Source organism: Tauraco erythrolophus, chromosome 2 (genome assembly GCF_009769465.1).
Source record: "Tauraco erythrolophus isolate bTauEry1 chromosome 2, bTauEry1.pri, whole genome shotgun sequence".
Classification (NCBI taxonomy): Eukaryota; Metazoa; Chordata; class Aves; order Musophagiformes; family Musophagidae; genus Tauraco; species Tauraco erythrolophus.
Genome location: NC_141466.1, coordinates 101,793,391 through 101,811,090, shown reverse-complemented (window position 1 = coordinate 101,811,090; position 17,700 = coordinate 101,793,391). Strand labels below are relative to the sequence as shown.

Here is a 17,700-nt window from a genome sequence, read left to right as displayed (position 1 = left end):
AGAGTACTCAATTGCTAGTTCACTCTGTCATCTTTCTGTGTTAGTTCAAGGTCATTTATAGCTAGATGGCTGTGAATCCCAGGATACAGGGAATAGTAATTCTTGCATAATGATGAAAGATTTCCTCCCTTCCCCACAATACCTCTGAGATAGTGTATGTTTTAAAATCAGACAGGATGATGCTAGAAATAAAGCAGTACTAGTTGTGGAGATTCATCTGTGTACTAAACTGCCAGGTGAATTGGGAAAGAGGCTGTCTGCCAAAACCACCATCTTAACAAACATTTTTTTCTCTCTGGCTGAAAAGTATTACCAAAGAAGCAAAAAAAGTAGAAAGCTTTTTTCTTGCAAAGTAGGAATCTTTGCAAGAGAAGAGCAACTGTTTATGGTGTGTCAAGTCTGCCTGGCATGATTTACTGTCTGGAAACTCTTCTTCCTTTTTCTTACATTTGTGGTTTCTTTAACTTGTAAATATGAACTAATCTCTGACATCTTTCTTTTGTTGCTTTGATTTGTTGGGAGAGAAGAGGAGAAAGAATGAAAGCTGTGTTTGAGTGAGTTAGGAAAACCAGCATTTGGGCAACATATATGCGTTTACCATAATTGATGGCAAGATCTCTTCAACCTTTTGCAAAAGTAAGAAAGAGGCTATTCTTCGTTCTGTACTGCTCATGTGCAAGCATCTTTGAGGAGTGTGCTTGCATGCTTCTTTATATGATTAGTAAATGGGAAATGAGAGTTGTGTGTTGTATTTGGATAGAAGTTTTTCTTTACGTTTTATTCCCTAAAAGGATTTAAAACTGTGGCTGCTGTAATAACTTAGGAGAGAGGTATCCTCTCCATCCCTCTCCTTCCCCATAGCTTGCATGTGATTTCTCTCTGCAGATGGAGAAGTGCTGCCCCCATATTGGATATGGTACTCAGCTCTTTCAAAAGCCTGTATCGAAAGCAACCGTTTGTCAGTACTGCTTGTGACTTCCCAGAAACTGCATTTCTTAATTTTCTTTTCATAAATTATTGTGGAGCATGTTTGTGATCTCTGCAGAAGAGAAATGCTATGTGCACGTAGATTAGGTGATGAAAAAATTGACAGAGAAAACCGGCTTCCTATAGGTACTGTATTTAAATATGGAACAGTAGTGCCATGTCCTTCCCTGTCTCCATTGCAAAAACTGCAAAGCTATTGGGCATCTTCATCCTTCACATACCAAGACAGGTAACTGAAGTTAAGTCCCTTAACAGTTCACTACTTTTTTTTTTGATGTCTGAACATTCCCATTAAAGGGAGGATGGACATCTCCTTAAACCTGATGAGGATCCCGAGGCTGAGAACTCCTACATTAGACCTCCCATAAACAAAGTTGAAACCCCATGAGGCAGCAGTTGGCAAGGTTGCCATTTCTTTAAACTGTGTCTGTTTAGCAGGTTTGTGTGTGTTTGGGTGGACTTAAAAGCCTTTTTCCCAGAGAGGTCCAATAAGACCCCAAGGCAAATCCCTAGTTTTCTGAAATCCTTGGAAACCAGTTCCAGCACAGTCGTTTTAATCCAGCAATTAGCAAGCTAAACAGAAGGAACTTAAACCCTGTCTTGAATTTTGATGTGAGCCCTTCTTAAGCTCAGAATTATGAGTAGGAAGCATGCACTCACTTGGAGTTCAAGCTCTGTTCTTCTCAAAACATGCCTCACGAATAAATCTAATTATTATTGCCTTGCAGTGAATCTTACAAACAATGCGCTTGGCTGCCTGGTCCACCCACGCTAAGTGAAAGAATATGTATGTTTTAATTATCAGATTATTTCAATGTTACATAAACACTGTTTCATATTAAATATTTCTACAAACCAATGACATCTGTATTCAATACTTGAGTGGATGATATTTGTTCCCTGCCTATTAATGTCTGTAATTAATATTTTTAAAACACCTTGATATTGTATATCATGCCAGTCTCACCTAAGTAAGGTCACTGTGGGAGCGGGTTATTCTTTCTACCATCATTCTTTGGCTAACATTTTCATCATCTATATATAATTTCTGCTGAGTAAAGTTTTCCAAGTGAAATTATGTAGATGTCTAGAATTTTTTAAATGCAGCTGGGAGAAAGGCTTCGTGCCACCCTGTTTCTAAAACAAATTCTGCTCCATATGGTTAATTGCAATTTTTATAAACTTCTTTAGTGACCTAACTTTCTAAATGTCTTAGAAGCAGTGTGGAAACGGTGCTTCTCTGTGAATGAATGGTCAGAAGCTTCTGAGTGCATATGATAGTCACTCCATGTGTGAGATGTTTGAGTGTAGGCACAGGGTGGGACTTTCTGCTTTGCAGCATTCAGTAGTCACTGTTTTGCAGTTGCTTCCTGAGCAGACTCTGGACAGACATGAGAAGCGCTCTGTGGTTTGAGGCTAGCAGAGGCTGTGGTGTTGGCTTGTCCCAAGAACCAGCCTTACTCAATGGACAGTCTGTGGATGGGGAAGGAGCAGAGTTCAAGAGGAACCGGCAAGGAGCTGGGTGGTGTCACTTGTCGTCTGGTGTAGACCCTGGAAGGTCCTACAGTTGTGGCCAAAACTGGGACAGGCCTCTCACTGCTGTGATTTGTGCCAGCACTGGCTGTGTTGGCCTGTGGGGTGGCTGTCACCAGCTCTCAGGTGCCTCCTGCTTTCCCTGCAGTCGTGCTGCTGGTGCGGAGCTGAGAAACCACTGCCAGGTTCGGTTGGTATCTGTTTCTGAAAGTGTTGGCACTGGACAGTGTACGGTCTTTTAGATACCTGGCTTTTTCAGTTTGCTTTTGCATGGTGAGATGACAAGTGTTGGGAGGGGGACAGCTGCAAATACTGACCAGCAAGGTTCACATTGTCCTGCTCTACTCTGAGTTTTGCTTGTCCGGAGACACCTGTGGGTCTGGAATACAGGCAGGAGGGCAGGAAGACCATGTGCCAGGCTAGGACCCTTGCGGCATTATGCTTGTGTTTCCAGTGCATCCAGCGGTGCTACTGGGAATACCAGCTGCCTGCAGTGCAGGTAGTGTTCTGTAAGAGAGGAATAAGAAGCCATTAAAACCAGAGACACCACTTGTTCCAAACTAATAGGTGTCAGGCAGGTTCATTCTGTGGGATACTAGTCACCTCATGACAGCAGAGCACAGCGATGTGTTTCTTCCTGTACCTCCAGGGTTGAATTACCTGTTCTTGTTTCTGAGAAGGGTGAGGTAACTCTAGGACAAAGTTTATTGATTCCCATCTTTGCTGTGAGACAAGCTTCCTTCTGGCTTTAGGCAAGTTCTGTATTTGGAACTATAAAATAATAAATATTTCCTTACTTTTATTGATGATACCTGATGTTCTACATAGGTTGGAGCAGCCTGGAGAGTGTAGAGGACACTATTGCTCCTCTTCAGGCCACACAGCACATAGCCAAGCTTTTCAAGCAGGAGAGTTTGCTCTCTGCTGCTGTGGAGCTCACATCTTTGGTTACAAAACCCATCTTTGCCTTAACATAGGCAGAGCTGCTGTAGATCTGTTTTCCTCTTTTCCCAGGCTTCCTTCTATGCAAATTCTTATCCAGGCTTTTGAATCCCATAGCAGGAAGTGGACCTTCAGCTCTATGGAGAAAGGAGGTGGCAAGGGCAGCCCACATTGGTGTGGTGTGAGGGAGGGGAAATGCTGATGACCAATGCGGGGCTGCAGATGCTTGGAGCAGACACCAGACCCAGCTGCTTGTGCTGGTCAGAGCTTTGGTGGGGAGAGCCGCTGGGGGTCACAGTCAGGAGGAGATGACCAGGTCCTCATAGGAATAGCGGTTAGTTTGACTCTGCAGGCTTCTGTTGCTGCTCTTTTGTAACATGGAAAGGCTATGACTATATAGCGTGCTTCTGAGGCCCTGAGCAACCTGATCTAGTTGGAGATATCCCTGTTCCTTGCAGGGGGGTTGGACTAGATGACCTTTGAAGGTCCCTTCCAGCCCTAACCATTCTATGATTCTATGATTCTGAGAGGGAACGCTGAGTGAGAGAGGCTCGAGTTGGTCTTGGAACCATGTGGAAGAGTTTGAGGGGAATGGGACATGTAAGGAGAAACTCTGAGAAGAAAATTTCTCCTTGAGCTCAAGGATGAGAGAATTTGGGGGGGATCAGGGGTCAGTAGTGAGGAGGGTTGGGAATGTGAAGGAAACTGTGGTCCAGGTAGAATGTGCTAGGAGACTGGCATGGCAACTTCTGTCACCTCATCATCGGCTGACCAGACCTTCTCACCAGCATCTCAGACCAGAGCTTTCCTCGTTCCCCTTTAAACCTTCTGAAATATGGCAGCCATCAATACATGCTGTAAAAAGCAATGTTTGCAGAGCACATTGAATGAAAAGGGCTATGTAATTGCTAATCTTAATAAACACCATTCATTAATGGTAATGGAACATCTGAAAGATAGCATGAGTTTTATGGGCTTTCGTTCCAATGCATGCTGCTAGAACCAACTGCAGAACAGTGTGTTGCTCTGCTGTTGCCTGCTCCACCCTTTGCATGGTGGGATCCCAGTTGTATTGTTGTATTCTTGTATGTTCTGGAACTGGAGAAGACACAAAACAATCTACAGAGCAGGCTATTTTAGCTGCACAAACCTCTCTAAGTAAAATGTTAAATGTACTGGAGGGTAAGCTCTTCATGATCTTTTCTGGCTTACTGGATGATGGCTATGTGCAAGGAAAACTGTAGCAGAGTTCTTGTGAATTGGGAGGGCAGAGTTGAAATAACCAGTGTGTTAACGGCAGAGGAAAGCCATTTCTTGTGAAGTGCACAGCCAGGGCTGGTTGTCTGGCATTTTTCCTCTGAGTGTGGGAAGAGTATGTGTTTGTGTGCACATGCATGCACACGTGTGTCTGTGTGTGTGGAGGTGGGAATAAAGTTGCTTACTTGTTGCTGACATGTGATTCTTCATAGCATTGCTCTGTACTGAAATATCTTGCTTGGACTCCGTAACAGCATTGTCTAATCAGCTTTTTTATTCTTCCTCCTCTCTCCCCCTTCTCCTCCTCCAGTCAGCATATGCTGTGTCAGTGCTTAAAGAGTGTGCTAAACTGCGACCTACAGATCCTACCGTTCCTCTTCTGGCTGCCAAGGTCTGCATTGGGTCACTGCACTGGGTAAGCGAGCTGATATAATTCTTACTATGTAATGGACCAGGTGCTGCAGTGATAGTGCCACAGTGTAGTTGCAGTGGGAAGAAAGGGAATCCCTGTTAAAAATTGCACACATGTGCATGCCTTTTTTTAAAAAAAAAAAAAAAAACAAAAAAAAACCCCAAAACAAACGCAGCAAGAAATTTTGCAGTGAGTCACTGAAATGTATTTTGCTGGCACATTAAACAAAGGAGTGGGGTGAGCCATAACAGCCATTTCTGGGGCCTCCTTCTTCAACTGAGTGTCGAGCTGAATTGGCCATTCTTGTAGCCCCTGGAAGACAAAAGTTTGTAGCTGAACTGTTAGATGGTTCAGGTTTGCCGGACGACTCAGTCCTTTGTTCTTGAAGTTGCTGTGTCAGTGTTTTCTGTTCTGGATATGTTAATGTATGCCCCAGAAGCAGAGTGGGAGTGGAAGTCTGTGCCTGTGAAATTCTGATTATCCCGAGGAGCAGAAACATCTGTCAGTTTTTTGCTGCTTAGTTTAATTAATTGAATGGCAGCCTGCTGTTTTCACCTGTCCTCACCACGAGGTGTCCCTGCAGACAGTGAAGGATTAGAATTGCTAATATAAGTAAAACAAAGATGCAAGAAAGCATGAAAGAAAATACCAGAAGAATCTGACCAGATTTTGGTGAGAAGTTGTAGGGGCTGGATTTGCCGTTGTTGTGACCCTCTACCCCACACCTCCCCATCCTCTACATCCTTATCTGGTGAAAGTTGGTATTCAGCTAAACTTAATTGAGTTGTATCACTTTATGGGAGATCTGGTTATGTATGTTTTCGAATGAACTGTGTTGTTCAAACTGTCACGGTTAAACTTTCAGGTCTGAGGGCCTTGAAATCCTTGCTAAACTACCCAGCCTACTGCTGTTCTCTATATATATAGAGCAATTTAACTCTTGTACCCTTGGCTCATATCTAAATTTTGAGTGCTGAAAGTCATTCAGTGATACAAAATAACATTCATAGTGAATGTTATTTTTTTTTAACAAAGCAAATAAGGTTTTTTTCTGCTTCTTAGAAATGTTAAAACAACTTGAAAGCCAAGTATTACAACTGTGTTGAACGCTTTTATTAGTAACTCTGATGAAGTTTTCAAAGCAAGATCAACTTGTCATTAGTCTAAAACATCAGCAAGTATATTGATAATTTTTACTCTGTAGGGTCTGAAGCTAGAGGATCTTCATGGGCTAAATTCCTGCATTCACTTGGAGCCATAGTGGGAGACTGCAAGACCCTGACAGCTTCCCTTAGCAATTCTGTCTCAATGACTGCCAGAAGGCAAAAAAAAAAAAAAAAAAAAAAAAAATTAAAACCCAGCAAACAGTTGTGTTAAATGTGAAGAAAATCTATCTTTGAGATCAGGCTAATTTTTTGTCTAGGAGCCTGAATTTTAGCATAGAAGACAAACTCAAGACCTCCATATACAAGTAAATCTTGCATTCTTCTGCCTTCCTGTTCTGTGAATATGAATTCAACAACAGGAAGTCACTGGAGCCATGAAGCCAGTGAGGGAAGATGCTCTGTTGGACCTGATACTTACAAACAAGGAAGAACTCATTGGGAGTGTGAAGTCTGAGGGCAGCCTTGATTGCAATGACTATGAGGTGAAATTCAGGATCCCGAGAGAAGGCAGCAAGGCAAATAGCAGAATGGACCATTCAAATGTGCTTTCACTGACTTTGACCAGTTCTAAACACAAATAGTGACTTCAAGAAGGCTGTGGTCTCTTGATCCGTGCTAAACCTGTGATCTCTGCCATAATGAGCCTTTGGACAAAATTGAAATACAGTAAATTGTGAGACTCCATGCTAAGATCAAGATCCCTGGAATGATCTTATGTTTAACCGGAATGATGAAGTTTTAAGAGGCACTCTGCCAAACACTGGGTCGCTGATGTGTGTTGAGGTGAAAGGACAAGAATTCCGTACTATGAGAAAAAAAAAATGGCATAGAATCCCTTTTCTTTCATGTTCTACCCTGGTGTTTATGCAGCTCTTACTGTTGAGGACTAAATTTCAAATTATGCTGTTGAAGTCTCACTGTGATGAATAAGCAGTTGAATGTGAAATTATGAGCCCAAATTGAAGATGCTGCTATGCCAGGAAATGGGCAGAGTCAGGATTTGTCCTTCTCGTTGGTGCTTTCCCCAACATCTCTGTGGATCTGCTAGCACAGCTAGCATATAAAGAATACTTTGTTATAGAGACACTTAGAAAGAGAAGGTGAGACTGTAATTCAGTCACAACTCTGTTCTCAGGCAATCCAGTATCTCCAGATTATTCATATATAGCAGAGCTGTTAAAGCAGCAGTCTAACCCTAAAAGATAGGAGAAAGAAGAGAAAAATGAGCTGGTTTTGATTATTGCAAAATGAGAGGGTTTTTTCCTCTATCTACTGCTTTTTCATTGTGTGAAACGCTTTTCAGTGTTTTTTTCAATCAGACCCTGGCTCAGAACTGGAGTGCAGTCTGAAATACAAACATGGTTTCCCAAGAGGATAACTTTACTGAGGTTATCTAGAGCACAACCTTATGAACTAAAACCAAATTAAAAATACTCCTCTCCCTTCTTCCTTTAACTCAGTGACCTATGCTCTACCCTGATACCAAACTTGATGATGATATAGAAAAGTTTTAATTAAGGGAAGTCAGAGGGAAATCAGAGCATCTTTTAAAAGAACTGAAATGATAGGTTCCCACATCTCATAGTCAAAGGGATGCTTCTGATATTACTGGCAAACTCCTGTGCCTAATAGAGACCTTCCTGCTTAGCAGAGCTGTTTTTCTAAATGTCATCCTTAGAGTAATTATTTGCATTTAAATTACATGGCAATCAAATCAGAATTGAATCATTTAAACTGGAAGTGAACAAGCTGATCAATGCCAGTATAAATAGAAAGGAGGATAGACATGGCATGGGAACAGCCTAATGGACAAATATTAACAGTTACAAATACTCAAATATATTTTGCTTTTCAGAACATATAAAACATGATTAATTTCTCAATTAGGAAATATATCTATGTACTTGATTGCTGGCTAGGCAGGAAAAGGATGAAATCGGATCACCATTTATCCAAATGAAACAGCTGATTTATATGTCCTGCATCTGTCTACTATGTGCTTTTGATGCAGTATTGTACTCGGTTTGTTTATGGTCCATAGACAAGCAGTACTCTAGTTTTATTTCAGTTACTAGCCATAAAAAAACCCCTCAAAAACATTTATGCAGCTGGATAATTACAGAATGTCGTGAGGAGCACAGAACAGTTTCTTTCCTGATTAGTCTAGTGGTTACTTAACTCGTTTTGCTGGCTTTGTGTCTCAGCATGTTTTAAGAACCAGGGAAAACAAAAAAAATTAATTGAAATGTACCGTAGCGATTTACAACATTGAGGATGCTCAGATCACGCCTGTGAAATAATCTCTCAATGCAAAGCAAATCAAAGTAGAAACACGCATACATTCATACTGTGCCATGCACATCAATGTATAACAGAGCCTGATGTGGAAAAGAGCTGAACGCCCCCAGCTTCTCTTGTGACAGTATGACCAGATTATTAGCTGATGTCAGTTGGCGCTACTCCACTGGCATATTACTGGCACCATGCTGCCTTACATCAGCAGATGATCTGCCCCATCAACCAACCACCAGCTTTCAGGATTGGGCCTGCAGTAAACAACTGAGTGATATAAGCAATGTTTTGGTTACTATTTTCAGAATTATTTTTAAGAAAAAAGGTGGAGTGAACAGTAAATTAATACTTCTATATTCTAAATTAATTAATTAAATTAACTAAATTAAGTTAATTCTAAAGCATATGCCACTTGTCTTGAAGGACCAGAAAAGCTCCAAAACTTGTGCCCCTATGTAGACCACACTTACCTGGTCAGGATGTGGTTGGACTTGTGCCTAATAAAACTCTTGAGTTGCAAAAGTTTTCATTGAAGTTGGAACTTCTACGCTGTATCTGCCCGTTACACAGATGTTTTAAATGTCTTGGTAGTGGACTCAGAATTACTTTTGAGGCATCATGCTGCCTAGCTTTCCAGTTTGCCAGGATTTTAGCACAACAGTTTGCTGAACTCACATATGAATGATTCTGGCAAGTGAACACAAAGCCCGTTTGTGTCTAGCCAGCTGTGTTTTAGCTTTCCAGAATGCACTATGAAGTTTTTGAAGTTCAGAGTGTTGTTTTAAACTTTCATAGGAAAGCTGATGTAGCTTACAGTGGAATATGTCCATACTGAGGTTGTCCTGCTTTGGTCCATTATAAATTCAGAGTTCCTCTTACTAAAAAGCTTGCTGCAATTTCCTCTTTCACTCAGCTTTCCCTGGCACAGCCTTAGCGAATGCTCACTTGCCTATTTTGGCAGTGACTTTGAGTTGCAGTATGAGTTTTTATTTTTGATATTAAATAGTACAGTACCTTTAATTTCACTACTAATCCAGGTTCTCCAGGACCCTATTATGGCAGGTGTTGTGAAAATACTAAAACCAGAACTTCTACCTACAGACAAACGTTAAATACTGAATTCCTCTGTTTTATGAGCCTTATTTAAAGGTTTTTAGGCTTACTGTGGTTCTTTCTTGTGCCTTTTACTCCATTGATTTCAAAGGAGGCATGTTGAAAACTTTGTAAACACGTACAGAGACAAATGAACTGTAGTCCTAGGATAGGCTTGAATCTTCTAGGACTCTGGTCTGACAGAGTAGGAAGACATGAGGCACGTTGTTACTGTTTTCATTGCCCTATGGTTGATACAACAAGTAGTATTGTAGTGCTGAACTTATGTAGCATCAAACAATCGTGGTATTATCAGCTACTATGAGCTTTTGAAGGGACTTCGGCCCATTGCAAAAGCTGTAGTGCAAGATGGTGCTGTGCCTCTCAAACATTTTCTTCATTTCTTTTAACTCACTGATCCTAGTGTACACAGTGAAATGCTCTGCTCCAGCACTTCACTGGAATGACGGAGATCATGCCATCAGTCAGGGAAAGGGAGAAGAGAGTGGGGTCAGGCCAGGCCAGACCATGCATAGAGTCATAAAAAGTGAGTAAGACATACCATGAGGTCAATACATCATGGTGTGTGGCAGTGGGGGGGAAGGTTGGCAGGATGTAGATTTAGAGCTGCATACTTCTGAGGTAACAGCTTATCATTCATTACTTTTGCAGACCACTTAATCCAAGAGTGCTTCTCTCTCCTATCTGTTGTTGACCCTGTCACTGTAGATAATAAATGCTGTGCATGTGCTTGTACCCAGTCACTGAGGAGCCCTGGAGTTTTGTGGATATTCTTAGGTCTTACTGCAGTATGAATAATATTGAAAGATCAAATCTAGTCCTGTTGTCGGGGTTATTCTGCCTGCTGAGCAGACACTCTAGAGGACCGACACTGCTAGGGCAAGAGGCTGCTGAGAAAGCAGTGAATGGTGAGGAGCTACTAGAGATTTCTTCCATCTTTTAAAAGACATTCTTGCTTACGTCGCAGCTACTGTTACTGGCAATCCCAAGGGTTTTAGACATGAAAAATAACCAATATTTTTGTCTTCTGTACACCTCTGTTGTGAACAAAACACTCTGGCTACAGTGGAAGAAAGACCCAAGTGTTCCTGAGTGTTGGGGGCTGGGATTATATGGAGAGTAAATTGGTGGGCTTAGCACTGGTGACACATGGAGAAAACACTGACTAGACCAGCCATAGAAAGCACAGGAATTTTTTCCTGACATATGTAACATGATTTGCTTTGTATACTGTAAACAGCTGTGGAACAAACCCTTTTCATTGTGCTATGCCTTAAAAGCTGCTTTCTTCCTATGCATTTTTCCTCTTCTCATTCTCTTTTCCCAATATTTAATTTTTTCTCCTATTTGAATTAGTGTCTATACCTACAACTCAGTATGATGAAAATGGTAAGAGGAGGTCAATCCGACTAGTTAATACCATGCATAATCTTGTGTAGACACCCTTTCTGTAGGATTTGGGTCTCATATGCCTGGGTATCACTCAGTCTCGCTGGTGTCCGAACTCCCCTGCTTCACTAACCTTGTCTGCTGTCCTAATTCCAGTGTCACTTGGTGTATTTCCTGCCTCCTCTGTTGCGCACTCCTCTCTTTGGGCGCAGTTAGGTGCCATTTCCATGCTGCTGTACATCATCTATTTGCTTGTCCGCGATTGTTCTAAATCAATGCTGGTGAGAACTGCAGCTCCCACTCAGAGTCCGGGAGGGTGTTGATTCAGTGGAGTAGGACTCGAGCTTTTCTAAAAACAAGCTGGGTGGCGATAGGCCAGGGGACAGCACCTGCTGTTCCCCACTCCCTTGTCAGTACGCCCTGGGCTTGGCTCAAGTGCACACCAAAACTTGCGGTCAAATAACAAGGGTGGCTGGAACAGCCACTCTCTGTTTCAGGGAAAACATCCCTCGGGGTTACACAGCTAACAACTGTTCCTTTTCCATCAAAGATGATGGAGGAGGTGGAAGGGGGGAAAAAAAAAACACACAACAAACCAACCCATGGTATTACAGTCTGATTGGTGTCAGCTCACAGTTTGACAGCCTGTCTCTCTCCAGGTGCCAGGTGTGGGCTTGTTTCTAGTGTGGTGGAGAGGTTGCTTAGCTAGTGCTTCCAGGTGCCTCCTGACAATTTATACAGCTTCAGTTCAAAATACAAAAGGTTCCTTTTAGGTTGTTTTTCCCCCACACCTGCTTTCTGAGCTTTCTTCCATGCAGGTCTCGGAGGCAGGGAACCTCTCCCTGCAACCTGTGGCACTGCCCTTCTGTCCACTAGCTATTCAGTGCAAAGTATGCAGAAGAATGTGAGAACAGTAGGCCAAATCGGAGGTGTATCTGTGTGGCTTTGAGACTTTTTTTTTTTGCTTGCTTCTGAGAGAATAACAGGTAGTGATTCTAAGGAAACTGATTTCGAGCTGTTACCAGCACTCTTGATGCCTGAAGAAATATCTTTTCCATGGTGTTGGGAGCTGCTGTTGGCACTGCTAGCGACCAGGTAACAGCAGTACACTGTGCATTTCCTAATCACAAAATGATGCTGTGCCCTGCCTGCTGTGGGGAGGACACATGGTATCCTGTGGCTTGGAGCTTTCTAGCAAGGGCCTAAAAGTTACGACAAGAAGTTTCGATCCATATGCCTTGCCTTTTCAATTCAGTGTTGTGTCACCTTGAGATTGGAGTCCTCTGAAGTGAATGAACGCTTTAGGTTCCCTTCATATTGAGGCTGGCCCTGGCTGTACATCAGGAGTAGGAATGGACATCTTGATTCTCCTGATAAGCTTTCTACCACTTAGCTCACTTCTTTGTACCTCGAGCTCACACCTTCTGGGGTCCCACAGATTGACACTTCACATACCTTTCTCCTCTCCCCACATGGACACAGTTTTACTGGCAGATCACAGCTCAGGCTCATTACTGGTCACTCACTCAGGTGTATGGAGAAGGAGTTTTCATCCAGACTGCAATCTAGTAGTCGTTGCAATTTAGTAGGTAGCCCAAGTATGCCCCGAGGTAATTATTCCTGTTTCAGTTAGTAGTTTCCAGATTCATAGTTGACTAGGCTATCAGCAAGACTGATGCCCTGGAGAGTTGAAACACCACAGTGGGTGATGTGAGTGAAAGGTTTGGCTTTTCACACTTACCCAGAATGATTGAAGAGTAGGAGAATGGGAGAAGAGGGGGCAGATGGCAGCCACAGCAGGATTGGCAGAGGAAGTGGCTGAGTGCTGTAAGAAGAAAATGTAAACGCTCTCATAAACAGAACCAACTGTGCTGGAGATGGTAAGGCTACTTATTTTCAAAGCAGCCTTCAGCTGACCCAAGTTTGCATTCATGAGAATCTTTGTGGCTGGTCAAAGTGCCATTAGTGTTTAGTATGAGTAAATGTTTATAAGAATGTTTGTACTAGAGGTGCCCTTTTGGCCATTCTGAAAAGTTGTGGTTTTGATTATTCTTACAATAGGTTAATCTGACACTCACAGGTGGCCCTGGATAACTGGCAGGCAAGAAAGCTGAATGGTGTGCTGCTGATTTATGCAGGGTAGGCCATCAGTCAGAGACTGGAAACACCATCAGGTGACCATTCAGACAAACAATGCAGCAAAATCTCTCCATTTTTAAATGTCTCCATTTCAGCTCCAAACCAGTCATTTAATCTCTCTTTTTCATACACCCTGCCCTTGTTCGCTAGTCATTAGAATTCCTTGTATAGCTCTTTTCTTCGTCTAATGGAGACTTCTTGGACAAAAGTGTATGTGGAGAGGGGAAACAATGAAAAAGGAAGGTGGGAATAGAACTGTTTATGGTGGCAAAAGAGGTGCATAAATAATTTGCTGGCTGCAGAGATTTTGCATCCTACGTAAAAGTTCCTGAGAGCTGAAGAATTCAGTTACTGTTTCATAGGAAGGTTTTTTGGTTGGTTTTCATTGAGTTTTTTTTTCTGTGTGGCAAGTCATGGGATATTTTCTTCTTCCATTGTCCTAGGCTCTAGTCCAGAACACACTTCAGTATATGGAAGGGAAGTCAGTAGGGCTCCTGGGAGGAGTAAGAAATCTAGAACAAATACCAGTATTCCTCATGTGATCAGAGTTTAAATGGCCTCATCTGAGCATCAATGAAGTCAGTAGGACTATTCCCAGTGTTTTCAGTAGACTTTGGATTATGCCGTTAAAGACAGTCCTTGCAATGTAGTTGGTAGCACCAAGTATGCCCCAAGGGAGTATTTCTGTTTTGGTTAGTGATTTCCACAGTTAGTGATTTCGGTTAGTTGGCTAGGCAACCAGCAAGGCTGTAATGCTTTCATAGTGTTTTCAGGGAAGAGTTTGATGATGAAATATATGTTGGTCATTGGGCTGACTGATCTGAGGTTTCAGAAATTTGAGAGCTATTGGTCTACATGTAGCTTGACTTGTATGGCTTTAGGGAGCTCTACAAGTGAGGAGACAACCCAAGCAGTGGAGATGGCTTCTTCACTTGCACATTTCAGCCTTTCTTTATGCTTACATTAACAGTAATTTTCTTCCTATATTTGATATCATCTAACAAATACCAGCTCCTTTGTTTCTGAAGCTGTTAGTGTAGTCACCTGAACATCTTCAAGTGATGTAACTGGGAGGCCCATTGACAGGACAGTGTTATCAAGTCAAGAAGATTCTGTTCGTAGATAGCGTATTAACAGATCACTGCAGAAGGGAAGTTTCTGATCTGCAGGTACGTTTTGATTCCAGTTCATTACGGGTGACTCCTTTTAGATGTTAAGGAACTATGAGATGCTGAAGTCCGACAAAGCTGAATATTAAGAGAGCATGTTTCAGTTACATCTACAGTACTTGCCTGTAAAACAGTTGGATTTCAAACAAAAATATATTTCCTCAGAATTAAACCACCTCATCCCAGGAAGTCAGTTGTCATATAATTGTCATGTAAATAAAAGTTTCCAGGAGTGTTTTTTGGATAGTGTGATGGTGTCTGGTTCTTGATTACGGATGGCTCTGATTATGGTTTACAGGATCTGCAGGCTCTTGTACAGAAATGAGGCCTTCCTGTAAACTCTTTCATGCATTACTTAAAACTTTTGCCTGTACCTCTCCAACTTGTGCCTTTCCAGATACGTACAGTCTACAGGTCTTAGTATTTTCTACTTACAATGAGTGAGTCATGTTAATGAGAGTTTAAGATTAGAAATGAGAAATGCTCTATTCTGTAATAAAACATTCAAATTATTTTTTGTTTAGAATTATCACTAACTCTGATTTTAAAGATACTAAAGCTTTATATTTTCATTAGACTTAGATCTGTGTGGTCAGCTGGAAAGGAAGGTTGTAGGGAGCAGTCTGTACTGTAGTAGAAGAGACCTATTTGTGTATTTCAACGTTTTGGAAGCTGATCCTGAGAGGTCCTGCTTTCTCTTCCCATTACAATCTGTAATATAAAATGCATTTCCAAGCAAATTGTATTGTTGCAAAAGATGCAAAATGTGGCTAGTGCAGCATGGGCTGCTAAGGTAGTGTGGTATTTCAGATGAAAATCTGTGTCCTGAATTTGCTGCCTCTTTCTTGTGGCAGCAGAACTACAAGCAGCAGCTGAACTCAGCTTGCAGTGAAGTACTTTCTTGTTTTACTCTTGTAATGTTTTGAAAGGAAGTAAAGGTTGCTAAAGCTTGAAAACATCATACAGCAAAACTAGATGGCCTTCCTTTGAAGGAAGAAACATGTTAGACCTTTCAACGTACTGCTAGGATAGTATACAAGTAGTCAATTGATCCAACATTTGTATTTAAGTTTGCATTATGGAAGAGTGGCTGAAGAGAGATAAAAATAAGACAGTGTCCTTCATTAACCTTAAACATCTGGAAATAGTTTGGAGTGGATGCTTAAAACCAAAGCTTTTCTCAAAACTGCGCGTGTGCAGCAAGGTCTGCTAATCTGACCTTCTGTGTCCTCGTTTCTGTGAGTGTTTACTGAAAGTACCAGTGGCTCTCAGATCACCTACAGAACTTTAATCTTATTGAAGCAAGTATAGAGGAAATGCCTATAAGTCTCAACCTACCTCTTTTGCAGCTGGAAGAAGGAGAATACTTTGCTAAAATGGTGATAGACCTCGGTGAGGATGCTGGAGAGTCCTTAGCAAAGGGTTACCTGGCACTGGGCCTGACATACAGTCTTCAAGCTACTGATGGTGAGTTATCTTGTTTGTCAAATATGTTGTATGGAGAGTATCTTTCAAAGTCTTCAGTGCAAGCAATGAAAATTTATTAGAAACTCTGCTTTTAGTGCTGACTGAACATGAAAAACAATCAGATTGCAAGACAATTGGGGACTGTTCAGCTGCTCAGAGAACTGTCTCCTGTGGTAATAAAAGTGAAGTTTTTAGGTAAAGGAAGAAATGCGAATCATTACTGAAGAGATGATAACCTGGTTGTAGCTGACGATGCTTGGTGTGCTTTACTTGCATATTTGTAATATGTTTCTTTCGCTTATTTACATAACAAAAAGTCAACTTTCCATCTATTTTCATATTTTTGTCACCCACTTGTAAATCACATAAAGAAATACAGTCCAAGAACTGGAGTCAGAAATGCCTGACTTCAGTTCCTGGCATAATACTGATTCCCCACAGAGATTCAACCTCTGTGATGTCGTTTCTTTCTCTGCTTAGAAGTAAACAAGATAAAAATATCTACTTTGCTGGTACATGTGGATGTTGACTAGATACAGACCACTGTATGTAAGAAGTATTTTATTTTAATGCTGCTTGCCTGGGTTTTGAATGACTGGACAATGGGGTCCTGCAGATTTGATGCTTGGTAGCCAGAAGGGCTTGAAGTCCTAGTGTTTGGGAGAGTTCTAGCTCTGTCTGACCTTCATCAAGCTCACAGGTGGAAACAGCCTCTGTCTCTCCTATGATTTCTAACATGGGTAGGTGGCTTTCTAACATAGTTTCTTTGAATAATAGCTGAGCTAGTGTGTTTCCTCATCAGTTTGGCAGTCTTGCCCACACGCAAGCAATGACTTTTCTGTCAGATGAGTCCCGTAGAAAGGAACCAACTTCTTCCAACAAATGAGCCTGAAACAAAACTGAAATGACTGTATGGTATCATGGAAGTATACTGGCCTCGCAAGTTACACCAGGATTCTGCAAGGGATATGTATGAGGAAGTGGCTTGTGCTCTTCAGTAGTGCCAGTCAGTGTATTTTTTCAGCCAGCTATATCTGATCAGCTGTTCTGAGAATGACTTTCCAACATGGAGGCTAACAGGCACTGTCACTCTCTTCAGTTCTCAATTTCTCTGCCCCAGAATAGTTCCTCCCTAGAATGTTTGTGTCAAGAAACGTGTCCTTCCTAGCCTGAACTTTCTTGTATGGTTTTTTTTTTTTAAGTTCGTTAAACATTGAGTTCTGCTTAAAAGCATAGCTTATTAGGGCGTTTTACCTAGATTTTGTTTAAACTGTCCTTAAAGCTATACAAGATCCCAGAGACTATTTTCAGAGATAGAAGGTTTTCTGTGTTAGCCCATTACGATCTATTTGTTATCCTTAATATGGAAAGAAGGTGGTTTCTAAAGAATGGAGTTGTAGAGGCATGTGCTGTACTCTGGCTCTAAAAATACTTTGGTGCAGCAAAATATGAGTTCAAAAATTTTCTTCTGGAAGAGAAGTCTCTGAGTTTTCAAGAGATTAGTTCAGATGTTGCAGTAAGTGTCCTTTTTAATGTGAAAGAAACAGTCTTCATAACAGGTGCCTTGTTTTTTTTTTTCTAGATAGGCATCTATTTTATGTTGTGAAACAGGGAACTTCTGCCTTCTCATATCTGTAGCCTTTAAGTCAATAGGGCCAGTCACTCAATTATTTGATGGAAATCTGAAGGGTCTATCATAGAATCATCAAATGGTTAGGGTTGGAAGGGACCTCAAAGATCATCTAGTTCCAACCCCCTGCCATGGGCAGGGACACCCTCCACTACACCAGGTTGCTCAAAGCCTCATCCAGCCTGGCCTTGAACACGTCCAGGG

The 17,700-nt window shown here is 41.7% G+C and overlaps 1 protein-coding gene across 1 annotated transcript in view; it reads left to right on the top strand.

Annotated features, from left to right (window-relative positions):
- Positions 1–17,700, top strand: part of TTC7A (tetratricopeptide repeat domain 7A) — a 176,920-nt gene that overhangs the window by 51,639 nt on the left and 107,581 nt on the right. The window contains exons 11-12 of the mRNA XM_086628675.1: positions 5,030–5,134; positions 15,749–15,866. Of these exons, the coding sequence (XP_086484801.1) occupies positions 5,030–5,134; positions 15,749–15,866 (223 nt within the window). The remainder of the gene's footprint in view (positions 1–5,029; positions 5,135–15,748; positions 15,867–17,700) is intronic.